Source organism: Macrobrachium rosenbergii, chromosome 12 (assembly GCF_040412425.1).
Source record: "Macrobrachium rosenbergii isolate ZJJX-2024 chromosome 12, ASM4041242v1, whole genome shotgun sequence".
Lineage (NCBI taxonomy): Eukaryota > Metazoa > Arthropoda > Malacostraca > Decapoda > Palaemonidae > Macrobrachium > Macrobrachium rosenbergii.
The window spans coordinates 13,693,528-13,717,956 of record NC_089752.1 but is presented as its reverse complement, the minus strand read 5'-3'; the positions used below and the strand labels follow the sequence as shown (position 1 = coordinate 13,717,956).

The 24,429-nt window shown below is 36.5% G+C and overlaps 1 protein-coding gene across 1 annotated transcript in view; it reads right to left on the bottom strand.

Moving 5' to 3' along the window:
- Positions 1 to 24,429, bottom strand: part of ninaC (STKc_myosinIII_N_like and MYSc_Myo21 domain-containing protein ninaC) — a 93,762-nt gene that overhangs the window by 55,144 nt on the left and 14,189 nt on the right. The window contains exons 3-9 of the mRNA XM_067113540.1: positions 20,077 to 20,222; positions 7,322 to 7,500; positions 6,831 to 6,935; positions 4,374 to 4,473; positions 3,091 to 3,231; positions 2,386 to 2,533; positions 685 to 775 (exon numbers count right to left, since the gene is read on the bottom strand). Coding sequence (XP_066969641.1) covers positions 685 to 775; positions 2,386 to 2,533; positions 3,091 to 3,231; positions 4,374 to 4,473; positions 6,831 to 6,935; positions 7,322 to 7,500; positions 20,077 to 20,209 — 897 coding nt within the window. The 5' untranslated portion in view covers positions 20,210 to 20,222. The remainder of the gene's footprint in view (positions 1 to 684; positions 776 to 2,385; positions 2,534 to 3,090; positions 3,232 to 4,373; positions 4,474 to 6,830; positions 6,936 to 7,321; positions 7,501 to 20,076; positions 20,223 to 24,429) is intronic.

Here is a 24,429-nt window from a genome sequence, read left to right as displayed (position 1 = left end):
TTCTTCCTGAGAGGACACTGAATGAAAGCAGCCATATTAGGGTAGCGACTATTATTCGGCTTTACTGTTAATGTGGAAGTTTCGAAATTAATTCCAATCACGTCAAGGTTAAATACAGAACGCTTAGTCGGCTACTCTGAAAGGTTGCCTACACTCTGTAGCTTTGAGTTATTCCGTACACACTTCCTGACCTATACAAAAGGAAAACACACTTACTATGCTAACAAGTAAGAACAGGAGTCCACAACGAAAGTACGCAGACATACACAAGCTATATATTATTATTAAAATAGTTTAACCAGACCACTGAGCTGACTATCAGCTCTCACAGGGATGGCCCGAGGGATTTGGATGAAGGACCAGGTCTAGGCCATAGGCCAGGCACTGGGATCAAATAGGTCATTCGGGTGGTGATAAATGAAAATGATATTTAGAATAAAAAAAAATAAAAAAATAAATAAAATAAAATAAAAATAAAATAAAACAATGCACAAGGCAAATTCTTTTACAATGGAACACATACACACATTAATTAAATTCACTTATGTTTCCATACATAAAAAAATAAGAATATCAAAATTCAGAATAAGTTACGTGACATTTTTAAATTTCGGTTTTTTAAATTCATTAAGCACCCTATAGGTTTTTGTATTTTCATCATACAAAAGCTGTAAAAGGGCCTACCTCAGTGGCGTCCTCTGGAACATTACCAATGAAGGGATGCTCAATGATCTCGAGAATAACGGGACGGTGGTCACAAGTCTTCACCAAACACCTGTACAGAAAACAAAAGAATGTCATTTAACGATCGTCACGTGTGAATGGCTTTTACTCACGTACTCATTACAATTTTCTTTTGTTTAACTGTTTAACTGTCTGAAGTCTGCATATTTATTTATTTATTTATTTACTCCATGTAAAATGTAAAACTATGTTCAAAACCTTCATCTCTCTCTTGATTTACCTCTCGAGACTTCTTTTGTGATTTGCCTTGATTTCACATTTAGCTAAATATAGTGCAAGCTTTGATTCTAGTAATATATCAAAAACTGAAACTTGAATGCAATATTTTTTCTGCACGGAGACTCATATTCCTTGCTTGACTAATTACACCGTTCTTTCTGTTTTAAATGAAAGCAGAGGATATTCCTGGACTCCAGTTAACTTTCTCCTTCCATCTTCAGAGATACTGACATTTCACATGGCCCATGTGAGCCATAATACACTGAGTCACTGACTATTATTGTGGGAGAGTTGACAGAAATTGTTTGAAGTGACAAAGGAAGTTATTGAAAGTTTTCAAGTGAACCAACAACTTACTTCCTTATCAGTGAAATATTCTTCTTTAACTGAATCCCCTAAACTATTTTTCAAGCATTATTTATTTATGCTCCTAAATTCTACAATTTCATTTAATTTTGGATGAAATGTGATGGAAATGTTCAGCACATTCGTGAAATCAGTGGTTATTTTCTTTGTGTGGATGAAAAATTATTTCTATAAAACAATATATCTGGTTTTTTACCTTAAATCTTTTTTCTTAATCTTTAGTTTCATAAAATGTTGATTTCAAAGCAACATTTCTTGCTGAGAATGAAATAACCTTTGCCCTTGGAATATAAAATAAAGAAATATCGATTATCTTTGCTCGTTACGTAAATGCTTAACCTCCTTCTCACACATTATATGCAGATGCTATTCTGATGACAAAGCAGTCCTGGAAGATAACTGAAAATAATTTCTTACTCAAGGAAGAAGAATGACGATTTCTTTCATAAGCAACCTTTAGTTTTTAAAAGAGAAGTGAATTTATCATAAGCGATATTTTGCGTATTACAGTACAGTGAAAAAATTGCATATTACCATAAATTACAGAAAAGTTCTTTTTCGCTCTAAAAACTGTAATAAATATTATGTCATTGTGACTGTCAAGAGAGAATTCGTTTCTTTTTAGTAAATGGGATGAGAATGACAAGTGAAATACACACACACACTCACATTACAGTATGTGTAATATATATATATATATATATATATATATATATATATATATATATATATATATATATATATATATATATATATACATACTGTATATACAATATAAATTTATATATATATTATATATATATATATATATATATATATATATATACATGTATATACAATATAAAATTTTATATATATATATATATATATATATATATATATATATATATATATATATATACACATCACATATATATATACATGCATACATATATACATATGTTGGCAATAGCACCAAATTAAAGGAAATACAGCCATACACATGGTAGACTACAAGAAAACAAAAAGGGAAAGATGGAGGCCAAAGGACAATACAGTACACAGCCACGGACATACTCTGCAATAAAGTCCACAAAGTCCTGAGTCCAGTCAGAGGCTCTCCTCAGCACGGGCGGTGGGTTACGCAGGATCTGGAAGAGGGCGCGGACGGGGTGGATGTCTGCGTACGGTGGATCTCCGTCCGCCAGCTCGATGGCTGTGATGCCTGGAAGAACACGGTAAGGGTAAGGAGCTAAACATTCGCATCTCTGAGTCAGTTCTCTTTGTACGCAATACTTATCTCTGCTTACCAGCAGTTATCGTAGCACCGTTCATGTCAACTGTTTGAAAGGTTATGAGAACCCTTGTATTTCAAAGATCTACTTAAATTTTTATCTATTTTCTTATTAATTTGTTCATTTTTTTTAATTTGATAAGTGATCTCTTCTTTCTGTATTTCCCTTTACCTTCTGTTATTCCTTTCTAATGAACACCACATTCTTTGGAAGCTTGAGTTTCAAGTCAACGGCCCCTGTATGCCTGTTCCACATGAGCAGGGTTCATCTTCTGAATAATTATAATAGAAAACTGAAAGTTTTTATGAGGCCATGAAAAGTAGTCTCAGATTCACCCTGCATCTTACGTTTTCATTGCGCTTTACTGTTCTCTTTGCTGTGATTCGCAGTACTACATCAAGCACTTGACATACAAGTACGGAGCAAAGAAAGAATAAAATCAATCGATAACCTGAGAGGGAACGACAAAAATGAAGCGACCTCCTACCTATCGCCCAAACGTCAGCGCGGTTATCATAATCATGGTCTTGTTTCTGCTCGCACTCGATGACTTCGGGAGCCATCCAGTACGGAGTGCCAACGGCGGTGTTCCTCTTTCCCATCGTCTCAGACAAGTGAGCACACTGACCTGGAAATCAGGGACATTATGTTAGGACACTTATGGAAAGAAGATTAAAGCAACAGATGAAGAAGTGCGATGGTAATGGTTCCCTCTTCAAAGTTCAGTGTAAAAGAATAAGAGCTTCCAGCAAGCTGGAAAGAATCAGAATGTTTTGCCGTTTATGCCAAAGGCAAAAGGTTCCAACATATAACAACGTGGAGGCAATAACTTAATTTAAATACTATACCAAGTCTTGAAAATGTAAAGGATGAAATAAGACTAAATATATTCTTATCATAATCCCTATTAACTATAAGAATACGCCGTCAGTCGGGTTATTAAAAGTAACCCAGTGCAGCAAGAAAAAAAAAACTGTAGATAAAGATACTGACGTTACCTTTCGAAAGAAATCACTCCAAAAATATAACCTGTATATAGGATCACTTAGGTTACGTGAACAGCATGACTAGCATTCCTATGCAATAGTGCTTTGATTTCCCATACAAATCTAAAACCATATACAGATCAAGATCTAATGAGGGAATGAAATTAAAAACGCAGGGATGAAAACGTGAACAGATAAATGAATGAAAGAACTGTGGTTTTTTCAGATACTTCTGAAAGGAAAAACATAAATTTCAAGATCAGTTTATGTAACATCTTTTACCCGGGAATGAAACCTAACCAAATCAGGTTATCAAAATTGCATATGATTTAGTCCTTCAATATCCAAATTTAATCAAAACAGAACTAACATGTTCCAAATCATTATACTCGGAAATGTGGCTTGTGGGTCTTCCTCTTAATATCTTGATATTTCTGCTGTCCAATGAAAGCTGACAGAGAGAGAGAGAGAGAGAGAGAGAGAGAGAGAGAGAGAGAGAGAGAGAGAGACTTCCTATGGCGTCGAGTCGTTCATAGTTAATATATTTGTCAGTGCTGAAAATATGAAATGCAAACATCTGTTTACCTACTGATTAACTGATTAAATTAAGTAAACTGTCGCAACATCTATGGTTTTGCGTTGAATTCTTTGTACTGACTTCCAAGACATGAGCGTATCCGCGTGATCAAATTGTTTTTTCCCTTATCTTCCTCAGTCGCACAGAATTCAGAGGACCTATGCAACATGAACAGTGAATAGGAAACAAGAAGATAAAACTGCTTACCAAAATCAACTAATTTGATTTTCCCCTCCTCCGTAATGAGGACGTTCATTCCCTTGACATCTCGATGAATGATGTGAGAAGCGTGGAGGTGCATCACAGCCTGAAATGTGATCAAAAGCATTAGGAACATAAAGCACTTTCGCGAAAATACCAAGACCCATTTGTGAACTTCCATGAAGAACTGGAGCAAGGGAAAGTGAAGTCTGGAACGTGGATTTAGTCCTCAGAAGACCGGGAAGAACTGGAGCAAGGGAAAGTGAAGTCTGGAACGTGGATTCAGTCCTCAGAAGACCGGGAAGAACTGGAGCAAGGGAAAGTGAAGTCTGGAACGTGGATTCAGTCCTCAGAAGACCGGGAAGAACTGGAGCAAGGAAAGTGAAGTCTGGAACGTGGATTCAGTCCTCAGAAGACCGGGAAGAACTGGAGCAAGGGAAAGTGAAGTCTGGAGTGTGGATTCAGTCCTCAGAAGACCGGGAAGAACTGGAGCAAGGGAAAGTGGAAGTCTGAACGTGGATTCAGTCCTCAGAAGACCAGGAAGAAACTGGAGCAAGGGAAAGTGAAGTCTGAACGTGGATTCAGTCCTCAGAAGACTGGAAGAACTGGAGCAAGGGAAAGTGAAGTCTGAGTGTGGATTCAGTCCTCAGAAGACCAGGAGAAGAACTGGGCCAAGGGGAAAGTGAAGTCTGAACGTGGATTCAGTCCTCAGAAGACCAAAGAACTGAGCAACGGGAAAGTGAAGTCTGGAGTGTGGATTCAAGTCCCTGTGAAGACCGGGAAGAACTGGAGCAAGGAAAGTGAAGTCTGGAACGTGATTCAGTCCTCAGAAGACTGGGAAGAACTGGAGCAAAGGGAAAGTGAAGTCTGAACGTGGATTCAGTCCTCAGAAGACGGGAAAGAACTGGAGCAAGGGAAAGTGAAGTCTAGAGTGTGGATTCAGTCCTCAGAAGACCGGGAAGAACTGGAGCAAGGGAAAGTGAAGTCTGGAGTGTGGATTCAGTCCTCAGAAGACCGGGAAGAACTGGAGCAAGGGAAAGTGAAGTCTGGAACGTGGATTCAGTCCTCAGAAGACCGCGAAGAACTGGAGCACGGGAAAGTTAGAGAAGTTGGACTGATATGTGGGAAAAGGATGGAACGGGCCGCTAATTAAGAGACAAAATAATGCAGCTCTGAGCCGAAGGAGCGTTGTGTAGAACCTACATTATTAGTGTCTACAAGGACTCCCTGCAATGTAATAAGCAGGATACACTGGCGAGGCCTTGATAAAGCTACGAAAGCTGCTTGCAGAAATAGCCATCATTCCATCGATAATCTTAGCAGAAATAGTAGCAGCTACTTAGTACACCCAAGATACAAACTGTTGCGAGAGTAAGGACTCAGCAATGAGCGAAAACTACTTCGTTAAATTCGTTTAAGAAAATTGTTGCAGAACATTAAATGTTGACTGGGCAAATTTCCACTGAATCAATATCGAGCTTTGTTTCCCCGCACATTTGAAAGCAATCAATCTTAGTATCAAACCAAATCTGGATTTGGGCATGTTTTCTGAATCAGATGTGAATCTGGACAATTCTTTAATAAAACTGGAACAAGAAAGATTTTTTATGAAGAATTGAGAGCCAGACGACATTTTTCCCTCGTATTAATTTTTCTAACACTAAATCGAACATTGTTCTACCTTAAATTGGAGTCCGTAAAATTTTTTCTCGTCAAATTTGAATCAGGATTCCAAATTCTTTCAAAAATGTGTAGCGAGGTGTTGAGTCTCATGGATACTGCTCTCGAACAGTTTAATGAAAACGATCTCTAAATCTAATAACAACTGGACTTTTGGATATTATTTTCAAGGGTGTGAACATATCAGTCAGGGAAAATAAAGAAAGAAAAGCGGCACAGCCAGCGGCTTCCTTCCTAAGGTGTAACAGGGAACTGAATTAATATTTGGGAAGTGCTGAAATTTGTAGAAGGTTCATTACTGAAATAAACAAGGGCATCCAAGAATACATTAGGCTAGAAGAAACAGACGCAAGCTAATTTCTGACAATGGGCCATCAGCTTTGAAAACACACTTGCTGGGACTCTCAAATCATAGTATCTGATGAGGTCAGGGGTCATAGGTTACATAAGAGCAAACTAACTGAAATGTGACAGAACAAAGCACTAATTAACGAATTCTAACCCCTTCCAAACGTAAAACACGAGAAACTTAGGTGTAAAAATGCAACAGGGCTGAAAGTCAACGAATATACTAATCGTAATGGGGATTAAAGAGTAAATTAATATTGAAATTTTGAAAATATAAAAAGGGTAAAAAAGATAATATGGCAGTATTTAAATACAGCCTAATTTAGTGACATTACGAAATCATGAAATATACTGCTAAAAGCATCTATTAAAATATTCCACCGACATTAAATAAACAATATCCTACACAGACTTAATCCTGCTAAAGGACCTCACCTTGATGATCTCTCGTAGGATGTAAGAAATGAGCGTCTCCGACATCCTCTCATCATTCTTGGAATACATCCTAGCAAGGTCGGAGACCGATCCCTCAGACATGTACTGGAAAAAAGAAAAAAAAGGGGAAAATGTCACATCTCGATTTCTCAATTCATGAAAACATCAATAAATCATAAACAAAATACAAGACATAAATAAATATATGAATATGCCACTATTTTATACCTTGATTTACTGGCCTTGCCTTGGTTGCTTTCAATAAAATTATTACGTTTATCATGATGTACCACCTTTGAGAACACTTACCTCTTTGCTTGTCTCGTCGGCCTTCGAGATTTCTATGCTTGTTTTTGCTTTGAAATCACGACCTTCTTTTAATTAAAGCACAGCATCATTTCATATGCTACTTAGTACCAATTAACCATTCCATATCGCTATATAACCATCGCACGAAAATCCTGCCATTTGGAAACTGATATTTTTCTTACCTCCATCACGAACCATATTTGATGTTCATTCAAGTTGCTCGATTTCTTCAGGAAAGTGCCGTAGAATTCCGGGAAGTTGTCGTGAGGAGACAATTCTTGGAAGATCCGGCACTCCTCCTCTATTTCCTCCATGTTTTCTTTGATGTTCTCTATCATCTTGATGGCCACCTTCCGGTTGTCTGTAAGCAGCAAGAGCTGAGGTTCACAACAGAATTATAAAATCAAAATAAACATACCGCCATACAATGTATATTAGAATGTAATTTTTAATAACTACATCGCCCTCTTAACTTCTCGATTTCTCCACACTCTGGAAACTCTTGTCACTAAGAAGCCTGGGTTCAACTGAAGAAATTTGATCGCATATGGCGAAATGATTTAGTATGTAAAATAGTGAGAGAAAAATATGGGAATATTTTGAAATGTTCTGTTCAAATCACAAATGACCCTTAATGTTATATATATATATATATATATATATATATATATATATATATATATATATATATATATATATATATATATAGTATATATATAGATAGATAGACAGATATATAGATAATGAATATATAACTGTGTGAGGTAGGGGGTCAGGAGATGAAACCCTAGAAAGAGCTCGATAGATGGCGTGAAGGAGGTAAGGAAAGAAGTATCAACTTCCAGAGAGAATACGAGCAACAAAATGAACGATGATTGACTTGGTGCGTGTAATAACCATGGGGTACAACGCTCGGCTAATAAACCTTCTGTGTTGGATTAACAAAGCCGCTAATGTTGCAAAAGATTTCTGCACACGGGATTCATCCATGATTCAGTAGTTACACTATAAATTTGGCAGTGATCCTTGTCTAGCCTTTTCTGGTGGGCTAACCTCTGTTAGAAGAGGCTTTCATCTAAAAATTGACTTTATACATTACATAATTATGTATTATAGGCTATATATACATGTAACACATATATATGACAGAAACACTAGGTGGGTCACACAGGAGGAGGAGGGCAATTATAGGATTAAAGCACCCAGCAAACAGATATGAATGCAGCTGGACTACGTGTCCGGTCATTGTACGAATACTTGAGAATGAGGACTGTTTGTCCTAGAAAGCTTGTAACTTTTTTGAATAAACATCTCCAGCAGATACAATCCAGTTTTAATGAGGTCCTGTTAGTAATTGTGCTAATGCACAGATCAACTGTGTATGTGATAAAGTTAATATATACTGTATATATATTATGTTTGTTTTTGTTACTTATTGCTGAGTGTGAGGGTCGTTTAGACAATAATTTAAAGGCAAACAAAATGAAAGCCGATCCAGTGATTCCTAGTAGTTCCATGCCTTAAATATCTGTAGAAGAAAGGTGTTTTATTCCCCATTGCTACAAGCTTTGGAAAATAAGAGGAGAGAGAAGGAAAAGAGAGCTGAAGAAGAAAAGAAAGAGGAGGAGAGGATGCCACGACAAAACAGGAGGACGGTGGGAGTGAAGGACGAGCAGGGGAGGAGAAGGAAGTCTTACAACAGCATCAATGGGTTCTGTTAAATGGATTTCAATCTAAATTCCATCCACAGCTTCTCTGGCGGGGATGGAGAGGCATTATAGGGCATCAGCGCAGAATCCTCTTAGATTCCTCTCGGCTGAGGTCGAGCTATTGACGTATCTGTCTGTTTGCCTACATCTGTTTCTAAATTGAAGGCAACGCGCGGGTTATGCTGGGGGGAGAGAGAGAGAGAGAGAGAGAGAGAGAGAGAGAGAGAGAGAGAGAGAGAGAGAGAGAGGAGTATTTTTAAAATAGTTTACATTGAGAGAGAGTAGTTTAAAAATACTACATTCAAAACTATCTTGACAGAGAGAGAGAGAGAGAGAGAGAGAGAGAGAGAGAGAGAGAGAGAGAGAGAGAGAGAGAATTTTTAAAATGCTACATACGAGAGAGAGTAGTTTAAAAATACTACATACAAAGCTATCTAGAAAGAGAGAGAGAGTGAGAGTTGAAAAGTACTACAAAGGAAGCTATCTAGAGAGAGGGAGTGAGAAGTTTACAAGTACTACATACAATGCTATAGAGAGAGAGAGAGAGAGAGAGAGAGAGAGAGAGAGAGAGAAACTTTAAAAGTACTACAAACGAAGATTCTTCCAACACTTCTCAACAAATCGTAGAAGACTGGATAGCAAGATTTAGTTTCACTGACGCAACAAAGTGGCCAACCTCAAGTTAATAAGCTAGCCCTCTGCTCTAAAATCGCGCACTTCAACTGTTACTTTTTTTGTCAAAAAAAAAAAAAAAAAAATTGAAATACCAGCCCAGAGGTCTCCTAATTTCATATCAGTTTTTCCAAGCCTGTGGCAATAACACACCTTTACTTCTACAGACAATTAAAAGACAGAATTACAAGGTTAGCTTTCATCATCCCTGTATTGGAATTAATGCTTATACAGCCCTCACGCTCAATCATAAATAACGTATAAAAGCATATGTGTTTTTTTACGTTATGTTGTTTATATATATATATATATTATATTATATATATATATATATATATATATATATATATATATATTATACATTTATGTATATATGTGTGTACATTTATATATATATAATTATATATGTATATATGTAAATGTAATTATACTGTACAATTTCTTTTTTATATAAAAGCCTCTTCTCCTCACAGGGGCTGGCTCCCCAGAGAGGGCAAGACAACGATCATTAATTAAAATTTATTCTTATTGAACTCAAGCACATGTGAAAAGTTCGGTAATATTTTCCAACATCGAATTACCTACTTTTGAAACAGGAATTTTCATTTTAATTATTATGTACCTTTCTAACATGATAAAATCTTCATATATTACTCTTAAATTTGTTCTTATCTTTAAAGATCTCCAAAACCTTAATGACATATATATATATATATATATATATATATATATATATATATATATATATATGAGTGAAATATTATATTATCAATTATGGCTGAAGGATTTATGTTTAAAATGTTCAGCGTATATTAAAACAAATACTCAAATAACATGAGAATAGTCTGTTCAGGAAGGTACAGGAATATCATCTGAAATTTCAGATAGTTAATTCTAGCGTTAAATTCTACCTCCGAAAAAGTCTTTGCTCAGCAGTTATTGTACGTAAGTCTTCAAGTAACTATGAAGCCTTTGAAAGGTGTTGAAGATGTTATAAAAACGTTAAATATTTCCATCAGCACACGAAGACGCCAGTTTAGCCTCCTTGACAATAGCCAAAATGTTGAAAACACGGTAAGAAAGACACAATGTGTCATGTTCTTCTTACATTTAAACTTATACAATAAAATCATTAAGGTCCTCCGCGATGAAAATGAGAAATGTCTGTGGAATATATAAAATATACTGAATACGTTTAATGTATCATAAGCTGAAGGTTCAACCTCATATTATTTTTATTTATCATTAATCTCATATCATTCTTATTCACCATTAACATTTTACGCTTAAATAAAGCTTGCTTCAGAGAACTGTCGATTGAAAGAGAATACTGATGAGCTTCCTGATTTAGTTGTATTTTGATTCAATCAACTGAGAAAGAACTACGAAAAGGATTAGAGAAAAATACATCACATGAATTTGTGACAAGTTAGATACACAACATTCATCAAGAGGCAATTACAGCACAGCACAGCACAGCATAAATACTCAGTGAGAACGATTAGATTACAGACACCAACGTGATTTGCAAGCGTTTCTTTTAAAAGTCAGTGTCAATATCTAGATTCCTGAAGCCTTGTCCCCACAAGGATACGTAATTACTCAACAAAGCTCCATTTTTTTAAGGAAGTAAGAATGCCTTGTAATCACCCATATCTTTAGGGGCTACTCATATTTTATTGTAGGGTACTCTTGGGTTGTTTCCGTGTTACTTCTGTGACATAACTGTCATTTGTGAAACATTCACGTGACTCTCTTTTGAAGGGAAATAAAAGAGAAAATTTTCTACGAGCTGATCAGATGAATGGAGGGTTTGTGGTGCAGATAGCAGTTGTTCGCAATTGGAAGATATTGTAGTCACCCATGCACGACGCTCGCGCACGCATACATTCTATATGTATGTACATATACATACATATATATACATACATACATACATACATATATATATATATATATATATATATATATATATATATATATAATTCTATACATAATTCCAAAAGTGATGTGATGAAAATTTATATATATATATATATATATATATACTGTATATATATATATATATATTATATATATACACACACATATACTATATATACTCAATATATATACAGTATATAATGTAAACGTTCACAACACATATATACAATGTGTGGCTGTGGGTGTGGCTACGCGTTAGCGTTTTCGTAGAGCTATTAATGAAGATTAAGGACTTTTTCCCGCTAAAAATAAAAGTGGTCAATATTTTCTATTCATTCTGAACAATCTTCATCCTTCAGTGCTTACAGAGAAGAAAATGTTCAACTTCACAAGGAATAACTCATTTAATCACTTTCCTATTTAGCACTTCTGTCTATCCTCTAGATATCTGTATACTCTAACTGCAGTTTACAAAGCATCAGCTTTAGTTTTCTGTAAAAGGAAACTATTGTGCTGGCTTTTGTCTGTAATGGGTCCACTTTTTCTGTCCGTCCTCAGATTCTAAATTACTGAGGCTAGGAGCGCAAATTGTTATGTCCATCATCCACCTCCTATCATCAAACATACCAAATTGCAGCCCTCTAGCCTCCGTAGTTTTTATTTCATTTAAGGTTAAATTTAGCCATTATCGTGCTTCTGGCAACGATATAGCATAGACCACTATCGGGTCGTGGTTAAAGATATATGGACGGCGGCTCATACCGCATTACACCGAGACCACCGAAAGATAGATCTATTTTCGGTGTCCTTGATGATTATACGCTGTAGCGGCTGTACAGAAAACTCGATTGCGCCGAAAAAAACCTCGGTGCATTTTTTACTTATTTAAACATGCAAACAAGAATGCAGTTTTTTAACCTAGCAACGGTCTCAAATTAGGCGGAAGGCTACGTTCATGAATGTCGTTTCAAGGCGTGTGGTTTCGCTCCCTTTCTCTTTCTTAGCGTCTTTGGTCGAAGAGCTTAGTTGCTGTCTCCAATCATATTATTTGTTCATTCATTATTATAACTGACATATCCTCGTTCTATTGTTTATCTGGTGACTGCTACGTCTCTCTCTCTCTATAATCATTTGTCTAATCGTTATTTCAGAATTTTGAACAGAAATAGACCTTATCTGCAATAAGGAACCCAATAAATCTTGGATCAGCATAAAGAATTTCAGTTAGCTGAATAAGGTATTCTGTTCCAGGACTCCGGTCATGATTTTCAGTACAAGTTGCAGAAGACAGCACCCTGTTTTCCAAATGGACATAATGGAATTGGAATATGGAGTTTAGGCCCAAGGCCAAGCGCTGGGACCTATGAGGTCATTCAGCGGCGAAAGGGAAATTGACAGTAGAGGGTTTGAAAGGTGTAACAGGAGAAAAACTTCGCACTATGAATCAATTGTTAGGAGAGGATGGAAAGTAAGATGGAAGAGAATGTGAACGGAGGTACAGTAAATGGAATGAAATAGGTTGTAGCTAGGGGCCGAAGGGACGCTACTAAGAACCTTATGTAATGCCTACAGTTCGCCACGTGAGGTGCACTGACGGCACTGACCCCGCTACGGGGCATATGGCAGACATATGCACAGTAGTGGCAGTGTACAAAAAAGCTAGGATAAGCAAATCTCTACAAAGTACGTAACTTTTATACTAAGTTGGTTATGTGATGTTTCTCTGGTCACAAGGGGTAAAACCATAACGTGACATTGCATCAGTTGAAGAGGGGAGAGGTTATTCAAGAACGATCCGGTGGGGAAAACCATGAACATAATGCTATTCATGATTTGTATGAAACTTCTCTCCCAGAAATGTTTTACCTTTCCTTATACCTAATCTTAGGATATATTCATTTCACACTATATACTCCTTCTCTTCATCTGAGTATTTATAAATCCTTGGTAATAATAATAATAATAATAATAATAATAATAATAATAATAATAAATTTACACACGCAGGACATACAACAAAAATAACAGAAAATTTATTCTTACAGATTTGCTAATAATAACCATGTTTATATAATAATAATAATACTTGTACTATACAATATAATGGTTGCGACAGATATGGCTAACTTTACTGTTTAGTAATAACAAGTCAGACAGTAAGGATCCTATTGCACAAAAGAATTAATAATACTAATAATAATAATAATAATAATAATAATAATAATAATAATAATAATAATAATCTAATCAGTGGTGGTAATAACCAGAGCCATGGGACAAATAACTGCTCAGAAAGCTACAAAAACAATCAAGAGAGAATAAACAGTATATAGAGATAGCATTACAGGGTAATGCATAACAGGATATAGAATACATAATAATAATAATAATAATAATAATAATAATAATAATAATAATAATAATAATAACAATAATAATAAGAACGATAATATAGATAAAAAGTGGAGAAACACTGTATGACACAAAAGCACTCAAGATTTCCCAGTGCGGAAAGAAAAAGTAAAAACCTAGTCTCGTCACTGAGATACTGAAGTCTTGTTCCATCTTTCCCATAATTCTGATCCTCTCGCTTTACGGCTCAAAATGTCTTGAATTAGCGTGTTGCTGCTATTTCCTAGTCCGATGACCAGACTGCACATAGCTTCCCCCAGGGTCCAAAGAATAGGGAAGTCTAGCCACGCGCAAGTACATCTTGGGTGAGGCAGGCAGGGGGTTATAATTTGTGACGTCAGAGCAGACCGTTGGTTCAGCGGGTAGCCTTTCCCCGGGTTGACCTTTTTTTTTTTGGACCTTGTCTTCCCTGATAACGATTTTTCAATGACCACGCATTTTTCTGAGGACATCTAAATAGCAGAATGGTAGCGAAGGGTGATTGTTAGACGCCTAAGAATGCTGTTATGAACAACAGTAAGATTTCTGTCTTGGTCTTCCGGGTGCTAACTGGTCGTCCAATAGGAGCAAAATAGCAGCATTTTGGTGTCCCGCCGACAAAAGGCAAATCTTGCATTCTGTTGCTGATCGCACAAAGCTTACAGCCATTTTGTTAACTTCTCCTTGTATATACCAGTCTTCAAGCAGATATTCCAGATCAAAGCGATCTACTGGGGCAATGATAAGCACTGGGTCATGGCTAACGCAAAGATATGAGAATTTAGTTTCATTTTACCCTTAAGTGTCCGGTGTGAAAGCAACATGTAAACTCTTGAATTCCCTTCTGACATTATGGATCACTTCTTTACTTATGCCTTTGCTCCTCTTAGACTTCTAAAAGTGAAGCCACAGTTGGAGAGGAAAGCTGCTGATGATCATTTTCTTTGATCTGATCGATCAATTACCATTATACATTCAGGGACACGCTGCTCTCACCAATCAGCTACATTACACTGGGAAACTTTGTCTTTGCAGCTATATGATAGTGATGGTATGTTTTGCACTACCTCATTACTATTCACTCTCACTCTCATCTAACGCAACTAGAATTATTTACATACTATTGCTTTATTAGCTATTAATAGTCACCTTTTATTTTACTGTTTTAATTCAAGGTATCTTAAAAAATAAGTCATGTTTAGATTTACTCGGAATGCACAATATATTAAAAGCACAGAATGTGAAAATTATGACAACGCAGATATGTATGAGTATATCATCTTCTTCACCGCAGTCCTTTTACGATTTAATCTTTGTATTATACCGGGCTTAACAATGAAAGGAATTAACAGTGTTACCGGGGAAATATATGTCATAAATATAGGATAACGAATGATGTGTGCAGCAAAAGGAACTCAACGGAAAGTGCATTGGCAGAGTTAGCTGAAGTGGAGAGCATTAGTTGCTGAAAGTGAAGAGAATATGAAGAACTCGAGAACTTAACTGGCATTATCAAACGAAATTAAGGTACTGTCGGGACAAAAAAAAAAACACACACACACACACACACACACACACGCACAAAATGTTGCTTGATTCCTTTACGTCTGGGAAACTTGCTTGCAAATAAAATCCGAAAGCAAATATTTCGAACAGCTTTTGGAGTATATAAATAAGATTCAAAGAGAAAAGATAAACATCATCAGAAATATAATCATCATTTGTAATATAATGAAAAAGTAAGCACATATCGTAAAAAAAGTTGTACATTATAAAAAAGAATGGGATTGTATGATTAGAAGGTAAGAGGATGATTTGATCAACAAAACAGGAAGAGATGACGAAAACCCGATATCCGGTGAACATTTCAGAAGAAAAATACTATGAGAAGCAGTTTTTTCCATTCCCAAAGAATACAAGAGTACTGGTCAGATGGGATGACAGACAGACTTGTGTAGGAAGAATACAGGCCATACTGGTGAGGCTTCTCTAAGCACACGTGTAGCTGTGTGTGTGCGTATAACATAGGCCAACACTCGTCCGTTTGTTTACATGTTACTATTTCATTCTTTCCCTCATCAGTATAAAAGGCTATTTAGGGAGTAATATTGACGGTCCTCATTTGACAATACAGACCAAGATAAGAAGATCTAATTTAAAAAATGCATTTGTGCTTGCTGAGGCTAATGATCATAGGCAGAAACATGAAAAATAATTTTAATGGGAACATTATTTGGAATACATTTAAGTAAAATAATAAACATAAAAGTATTCCTTACGTTCTTATAATAATAATAATAATAATAATAATAATAATAATAATAATAATAATAATAATAATAATATCTGGTTTGAAATCCCTTATGTAACCATTTTTCAAACTAATATACAAGCACGTTCCTTAAAACCTCGCAGCAAAACATTCTCCAGAATCATAAAGCGACATCAAACGAGACCTTCCCCGCGGAATCGAGTACGAGAAGCCGCGTTATACAATCGGCCGCAGACTAATCACAAAATGCCATTATTTAAAAACATCATCCATGGCTATCACTGCCCCCCTCCCGGGATTTATTTTCCCCTTTTTTTGTGCATGTGTTGGGGGGAGCTGAGCGGGGTGCGGGCCTCCATGTGGGGGCCTCCACGTGTCGGTAACCCTACAAGAAATAATAATCTGGTTTGTCGTCTCTAGTTGCTTATAAAAGAATAACATGTACCGTGAACCCAGACAATATCCAATTATCTGCGGATAGGCATAAAAAAAAAAAAAAAAAACAGCTGACAGCTAAGTTCATCATCGGGGAAACTGTCCAATTTCCTTAGCAGAAAAACGTCGCTGCTGATTGGGTATTCCCGTTATATCAAAAAGTTGCAACAGAGGGAGAGGCAACTATAATCCATTTGCTAAATACTATACCCAGATTTTACACATACTTATTCTGCCTTCATCTGGCCTTGCTCCAGCTTCAGCGTTACACAAAATCAGACTTCTAGTTTTCACAGGATTCTTCTTCTGTAAATCAAATTGAATTTATTGATGGTCCCAAGTAACGTAAAACGTACTTGAGAGATAAGAAATTACGAGTTTTGAACGGAACTATACGCTTCTGTAATTCTACCCTCTTTTAATCAGCCAAACTCATTTACTGTTCCCGTTCTCTTAACATACCCGTATGTTGTTCCCTTGCCTTGTAGTTAGTACTTGACCAGGATACTTACATATGCAATTTTTCAATGTCAAGTGTGTCAATAACGACTCCGTAATCTGGGATACACTTTTCCTCCTAGTCATCAATGTCTTATGTGAATAAAAAACCTTATATCTTTACCCATATTCAGAATTTTGCCTTACTTGGTGCTAGTTTACTGTACACCCTTTCTCCTCCTGTGCAGATCAGAGGAGTCTCCTCACTTCTAGTTTTCCCCCTCTTTATCATTTCCCTTGTGAAAGTCATCTTTATATACAAATCCAGAATCTAGTTACCAATGCAGCCAGGATAGTATCTTTGAACAGAATAAAGTAAGTGTGGGGCTTGTCAGTGCTTATATCACAGCCATCATTCACATATATTTGTCCAGAATTCTTTCTTCTCTTCCAGTAATGACTGAGAATTTGGTAACAACCTCTAAGCTCTGAGAGTATTTTGGCAAAGATATAGGGCTTCATTCACATGGCTGGGTGACGGGCTGATAAAAAATAAAATATGCTGAGCCAAAAAATTCTTTATATGTGCCAAATGAGCTTTTTCTGCAAAACATATCCGTTGTTGTAAGGAGTACTGTTCGCAAACCTGGGGGAGGAAGGGTTGTTTTCCAAGATCAGTCACCCTTCTGAAGCTGAATTACATGCTGCCCCATCTAGTAAACTATAGCCCAGCTATCTTACCAACTTAAAATCACTTTAACTTCTTCGTAATGTCACCGCTTTTTGTTACATTCTTTATAACACAACAGGTACTACTTCAGGAAAGGCTCTGAAAGAGCTTTTTGTCTGCATGACGTCACACTTCTACGGACTTGAGCGAGTCAGGGTTCTCAAGTCTGTAGGCTTTACAAGCGCTCAAGAGTCAACTTGCCGAGTAGTCCCTCGTGGCGTTCACTTCTAGAAAGTTACTGTTTTCTATACTTTCCCAGAAACATGTAATTTGCATCTTTTAAGACTGGTTAGCCTCACTTCGAAAGGTTGATTCATCAATTATTTTTTTCCCGAAAAGAGTCTGATGTGGCGAGACATGTCCGTCTTGGTCCTCTTACCATAAGGATAACCAAAAAATTTCAACAACAAAAAACATACGCACGAGCTATCTCATAATTTTTTGGATTTATTGGTGTCTCGTGTTTCGCAGCAGAATACCTGTAACATCCAAATACCATAATTCTAGACATGAGTATGATTACTCTAGCCTCAGCAAACTAATCTTTATAAAAATGTAATAATGCAATAACTAGATTTCCGTTGTATAAACTGAGCATAAACCAATTCTGCACGGAGCAACGTAGCCTGAAATCCAAAACAAACCAACAAATGATAAAAATCAGTCTGGTCACAAGGAACGTTCTTTTCCAGGAAAAAACCTGGAGGTTTTCATGAATGTGAGGCATCTACGAGGCCATAAAAGTTGTGAAGACTCCACGGAGCCCTCGCAGGGAAGAGAGAAATACTGCTCGAATGACTTTTTTCCTTTTCTGACAGTGTCTCTTATGGCTGCACACAAAACCAGTAGCTCCCCGAGTGAAAACAGCTCCCGTTGTATTTGCCCGTATTGGTTTTATCAATTGGAATGGCTTATCTTACCTTTTAATAATTCATTCTCATTTTTTCTAGAGAATTTTTCAGCACGAGTAGCTTTTTTTGAAGGTTCTCCTTTTTTTGAAGGTTCTCCTCCTTCCACTATATACATATTTAGCTTAAGACTTCTTATAGTGTCTATAATTATTCTTTATAAATATTTAAAATTTGAGCAGCTACACCTATTATACAATAGCGCTCAGTAATAGTTACACATGAGTTAATAAAAAGAGGAAAAGAAAAATTACACCTGAATTTGTCCCAAATTTTTTAGTAAAGCTCCTCCCCCCGCCCTTCCCTGCTCTCTCTCTCTCTCTCTCTCATTGAAGAAAATAATAATTGAAATGTTATTCTGGTGACCCTGCCAAAGGCTGGCTCTAGAATGTTCTTTTTGGTCATCCTTGGTGAGACAATGTATAGCCCTTCGCACAGGCCATAGGAGGGTTAGTACTCACTACTTCAATCAACGTGGTTCAGCATGAAACATCTTCTCGTGACCCTTTGTCGAAGCAATGTCTCCTCCCCTAGCGTCCACCCAACACTATAAACCTTTCCTTTCAGAGATCTCACTGATAACTTTATTGAAAGAATTCTCCCTCCGGTAATCCTAACCTAAGACGTCTTTGATAAACATTCACACGAGGGATATCCTCAAATTTTCATTACGATTTCCTCTCGTAACCTTTAAGACATCTCCCTAGGAGTTCAACCTAAAAAATTTTCCTATCAAACTTCAACACAGACGCATGATCATTTTCTTTCAAAATATTTTCGATGGCAAACGTTACTCCAGAAACTACGGCAACGTTCATCTGATGGTCATAATTCAAGAGGTTTTGTCTGAAAAACTTCTTATCTTGAATTTTTTCTTTAAGAAAAATTCATTCGAGAAATATTGCTTGTTGAGGATCCTTCGTGCGATACGTTTTCTGGTAACCTTGAAAGACATTTCCTGAGATGTTTCTCCCAGTGACCTTTTCTCATCGTATCTTATATGGAAATCTGATTTAAAATATTTCCCTAGTGATTCATGTTATAATTACAAGATTAGTCTCCACTTTTAAAAATTACTGATGATATATCTTCTTTCGGCTTTTAATCAAGATTTTACCTCTTGGTCTGAGAGATTTTTTTTTTTTTTTAATATTCACTGATTACTTCACTTTTCCTTTCAAATTACTTTACCATCAGATCTTAGGCAGCCTGTGAGCTATAAGAATTGAGCGCCTTCTCCGGTTGTGGTAGTGTTTCAAGTCATGATTAATATTTTCACAATGGTCCACGGATGAAGATTCAAAGGAATAAAAAGCTCGAGTATTCGCCTCTCCGTTCTTTTATTTTCGTGCAAAATTTTCTGATCGATTCAAGAACGGTCAAATAAATCTGAAATGTCCATGAAGAATAAAGAAACAATCGCCACTCGTCACACAAACAAGTAAGAGCTGTGACTTACCATTTTCGGTATCCAGGGCCAGGCGGACCTCGGCATAAGTTCCGGTGGCAATGGCATCCTGGAGGGTGAACCGAGATCCTGGGTCAGGTATGCTGGTGAAATCTAGGAATTTACTTAACCCTTCGTATGACATGATGGCGATTTATCTGAAAAAAAAAAAGCAATATGTCACTTATTCAATTCTCACAAAATACTCGAAATATACGAAATAAAGATGGTTCTAACTGACATTGCTAATGAAAAACCCTCCAAAATTCTTACAGATGACTGGAGCCTATTTGCGCTGCTACTGGGGCTGTAAAAACAAACGTTTTCTGCTAGTCCTTTACGGAGGTGACACACTGTTCTTAATTACAGGTAATCCCAAAAGACTTCAAGAGAACAGAAAAGTTACAAGAAGTTTCTAATTATTTTTCAGCCTCATAAATTTTAGGCAAGATACCGTTGATAATGCTGGCTAGTAAGAGCTAGGAAGAAACAAGAATCTGCAAAGAGCCACAACTGTGGGTGTGTGTGTGTGTGTATGAGAGTGAGAGAGAGAGAGAGAGAGAGAGAGAGATTGTTTTTACTGATAGTTTAATGTTATTTAAGCTAATTACTAATTAAAATATAACTTAAAACATGGATAAAGTTTATGGTTCTCTGTCAAGAACACGACTAGCGATATACATACATACATATATATACATATACATACATACATACACATACATAACATAGAAAGAATAAGCTAAAAATGTCCCTTAATATCAAGTTCACTGTACCTCGGGAATAGCATACACCGAAGGGTGAGTCATAATTAAGTTCGAATCCCACTGGTGACGAAGCGCTTATCAGTTAAATATCCCCCTTGGGGATGTTATTCCCGAAGTATAACGAACTGGATATGAGACGACATTTGTAGCTTAATTTTTAAATATAACAAAATATGTCACTGTCTATGTGACAAAAATATATATATATAATATATATATATATATATATATATATATATATATATACATGAAATAAGTATGGGTTAAGCATCAGATCGGAAGTGGAACTAAGGACAAAAAAAGAAGCTTTGTTTCCATAATTCCAAAGGGAAAAGTAAGGGGAGACGCTGATTCGCTTTCATCTCTGCAAGTTGGAATTAGTAAGCCCAAATGAAGCAGAAAAACCCTTCTCAAGAAAAGTGTTTACAAAACGAACCACGTTGTCAGATTTATTTATGAGTGACCTAAATTAATATGTTGGAATTCTTTACCCCCCAGAAAAAAAAATGAATCCACAAGACTAAAAAGAAAAGAAAATTATCAAATGGAATGTCGGCTTCGTGACATTCATATTTCACAAACCAAAACTTTGCCAAGAGATACAACTTCAGTTGAATACCGTGCAAGTGAGATTATGAAACACTTAGACCATGAGAAGCTTCTACAGATATGAGAATCAGACTCTTGTTTCATGGATATATGAGAGAACAGGTCATGGTCTTTATCAAACCAGGGGAAAAATGCGAACAGTGGGAGATTTTAGCCATTAGTGTCATGCCAAGATTAGCTACAAAACTGAAAACAATATTTAAAAGAAGTGACAGGAAGAGCCGTAAGAGAGTGAGCTGTTTAAATTATTTTAAAGCAAACCGTAATCATGTGAGGTTAGCTAAAAAAAAAAAAAAAAACGTTTCCCAGAGGGTCGTAGCAAGCGATTGTAAAAGGGACCTGACCTGAACGGAGTAAGCGAGGTCAGGATCAACAAACATTATAACATGCAGGTGAGGATAAAATCACCAGGTCTAAGATATGAGTGTAGGTCATGTTTGCCTGAAGTAAAGAGCAAACAGAATTCATGTCGTCATCCTGAGGGAAGCCTTTAAGGTCTAAAAAATAAATAAAAAAAAACAAACAGAAATACAACAATAAATTACAAGTTATTGTTACTTTTCTGTTTTTTTTTTTTTTTTTTTCACAATTTTTTTCATATAATAACCTGCTCTCTTTGTACTGAAGGTTGCTTTATAGTTACAGCACATCTTGGTCCCTGTTATTTTCCAGCAGTTGCTAAATATCTATTCATACTTTTGCCTATAGCTTCTAATTTATGGCGTTTGAACGGTTTTCAGTTATTTGCAAACCCCTAAAATTAACTCCAGCTTAATTAGTATCTTTAAAGCAGAATAAGAGAGAGTTAGCCATGAGCTGTTGAAGTTCCAATGGATATTTCTTGCAAAATGATTTGTTGAGTTTCCTATTTATATTTCATGTTGAAAATAACCGAATTCCTACTTCGTCAATTTTAAGAGTAAAAGTATTCCTAATTCTTGTTTCTGGACGCATTGAATTTTCTTGTTAAGTATATTTACAGGCAGATTTGGTAATCAGTCAATGTTGTAACCGTTTCCTGATATAAGCAGCATTCTCTAACTTGTAAAAGAATTGGAAACATGCCTCTGGTAATTTAGTTTAGTAAGAAGTGAAACTACAACATTATCAATAAATTATAGCTGTGGGCCATTTGGTATTCTTTATCTGATAGCTCACTTGTCCTGAGTGCTTTGCAATCCATATAACAAGCTCAATCTGTAGTTTCAGCGAGCACCGACATCAAGATGAAGTCCACGGGTTTTTCCACCCATGTATGTGATTTAGAACTGCCACGTATACACACTATTCCTTCCTTTTTAAGGTTGCGTCCACACAATCGAACTTGTTCAATGTGACATCAGAAGCGGAGAAACATCAAGCAAAGTTCTGTTTCTCCGCTTCTGACGTCAGATCGAACAAAGTTTGGTTGTGTGGACGTAGCCTAACTAGAAGACAAAGTGTCAAGGACTGCTTGTGGTTGAAACCACAAGAAAATAACATTAGCGAGGTAAAAGGAAGGCCAAACAAGTTATGACAAGGCCATCCCACCAGGTAAAACGAATGCAAATTACGCCAACCTCACGTTTTATTTGCTACCTCAAATGCAATCAGTAAGAATGGAAAACTGCGCTAACTTCCACTGATCATCTGTTTACTTGCCGATCTCTCTCTCACTCTCTCTCAAGGCTCTAAGGTACATTTGGCTGCTCCTCCTGAGATACTCTAAACCAACGACAATATCCAGATCATCGGGTGACCGACAAACGCCACTATTGCATAAAAATGATAACTCCTAAGGATTCAACTATTTTTTTCATTCGTTTGCGCTGTGGTATCAGGCCGAGAGCGGAATTCCCCTAGTTATACAACATGGCAAGCTACAGGCTTCAAAGAAATGCCGTTATTGGCAGTCCCTTTGTAAATACCAGTAAACAAGGGGTGTCGTACACGACTGCTAATCCCCTCGACCTTGGACCTTAACGCAAAACGTAAAGTCACCCATGTGTAAATGTACGTCGAGGTAGCTCAGTTTTTTTTTTTTTGTGGGGGGCGGGGTGCCTTTACTCAACAAAATATCATTCTTCTGTTACGTAAAATTGGTTTAATATAGTCTAAAATATACAACCTCCAGGACAAACAAACTGAACCCTGCTGGGCACAGAATATTATGCCAAGAGATTCTACAGGCACAGAAGATGTTATCTTCTAAGTGTTTAGAACCAAAACAAAATGTCATATATCCTATCATATATAACGGAATATGTTCGCATATTTTTTTTCTGTGCGCAGCAACGATAGCCTACTCCACGTTTAAACTTGCCGTAGACTAACATTGGGCTAGCCTATCTCACTACTAGCCACTAGGCCTATATAAGTATTCAAAGGCATCATAGTGTGAATTCCAGGAAGGTCAGGGCCTGGCGTCTCGGCCCATAATATTATATTACCTCATTTTTTTTATCAATATAAGTAAACACACGATTGACATATAACGATTGTTCATCGGGTACCACAATCTTCATCTGAAAAATACCCTACGTTCTAACACATAATATTATAAGACAAGAGGTGATGCTGAACAAAATTATTAATTGCTTACGTCATCAACATCATGACTATAATGAACAGAAAGAATCGTGATGTAATAATGAATATTGGAAATTCATTCTGATAAACAATCACTCCTTACACAGGTATTGTTAAGAATCTCTGAATAAGACTTCAAAGACCAAAGAACCCCAGCCTTACATAATCGTGAAACAGGACATTGCGGATAATTATGCGTTACGGAAGTGCATATTCCTGGTGTTGGAAATACATACTAGTTAATAAAGTCATTCATACATTATTCATGTGATGTAGCAGGGGTATTATTTCAATAACTGTTCTCTTGAGAATTAAGAAATCAAGGTGGGAACTTTGCTTCTAAAGCCCTTTTTAGATTTTAACGGTGCAATTCAAACTTCTCAAGGGATGTTTCACGGTGAAATAATAATAATAATAATAA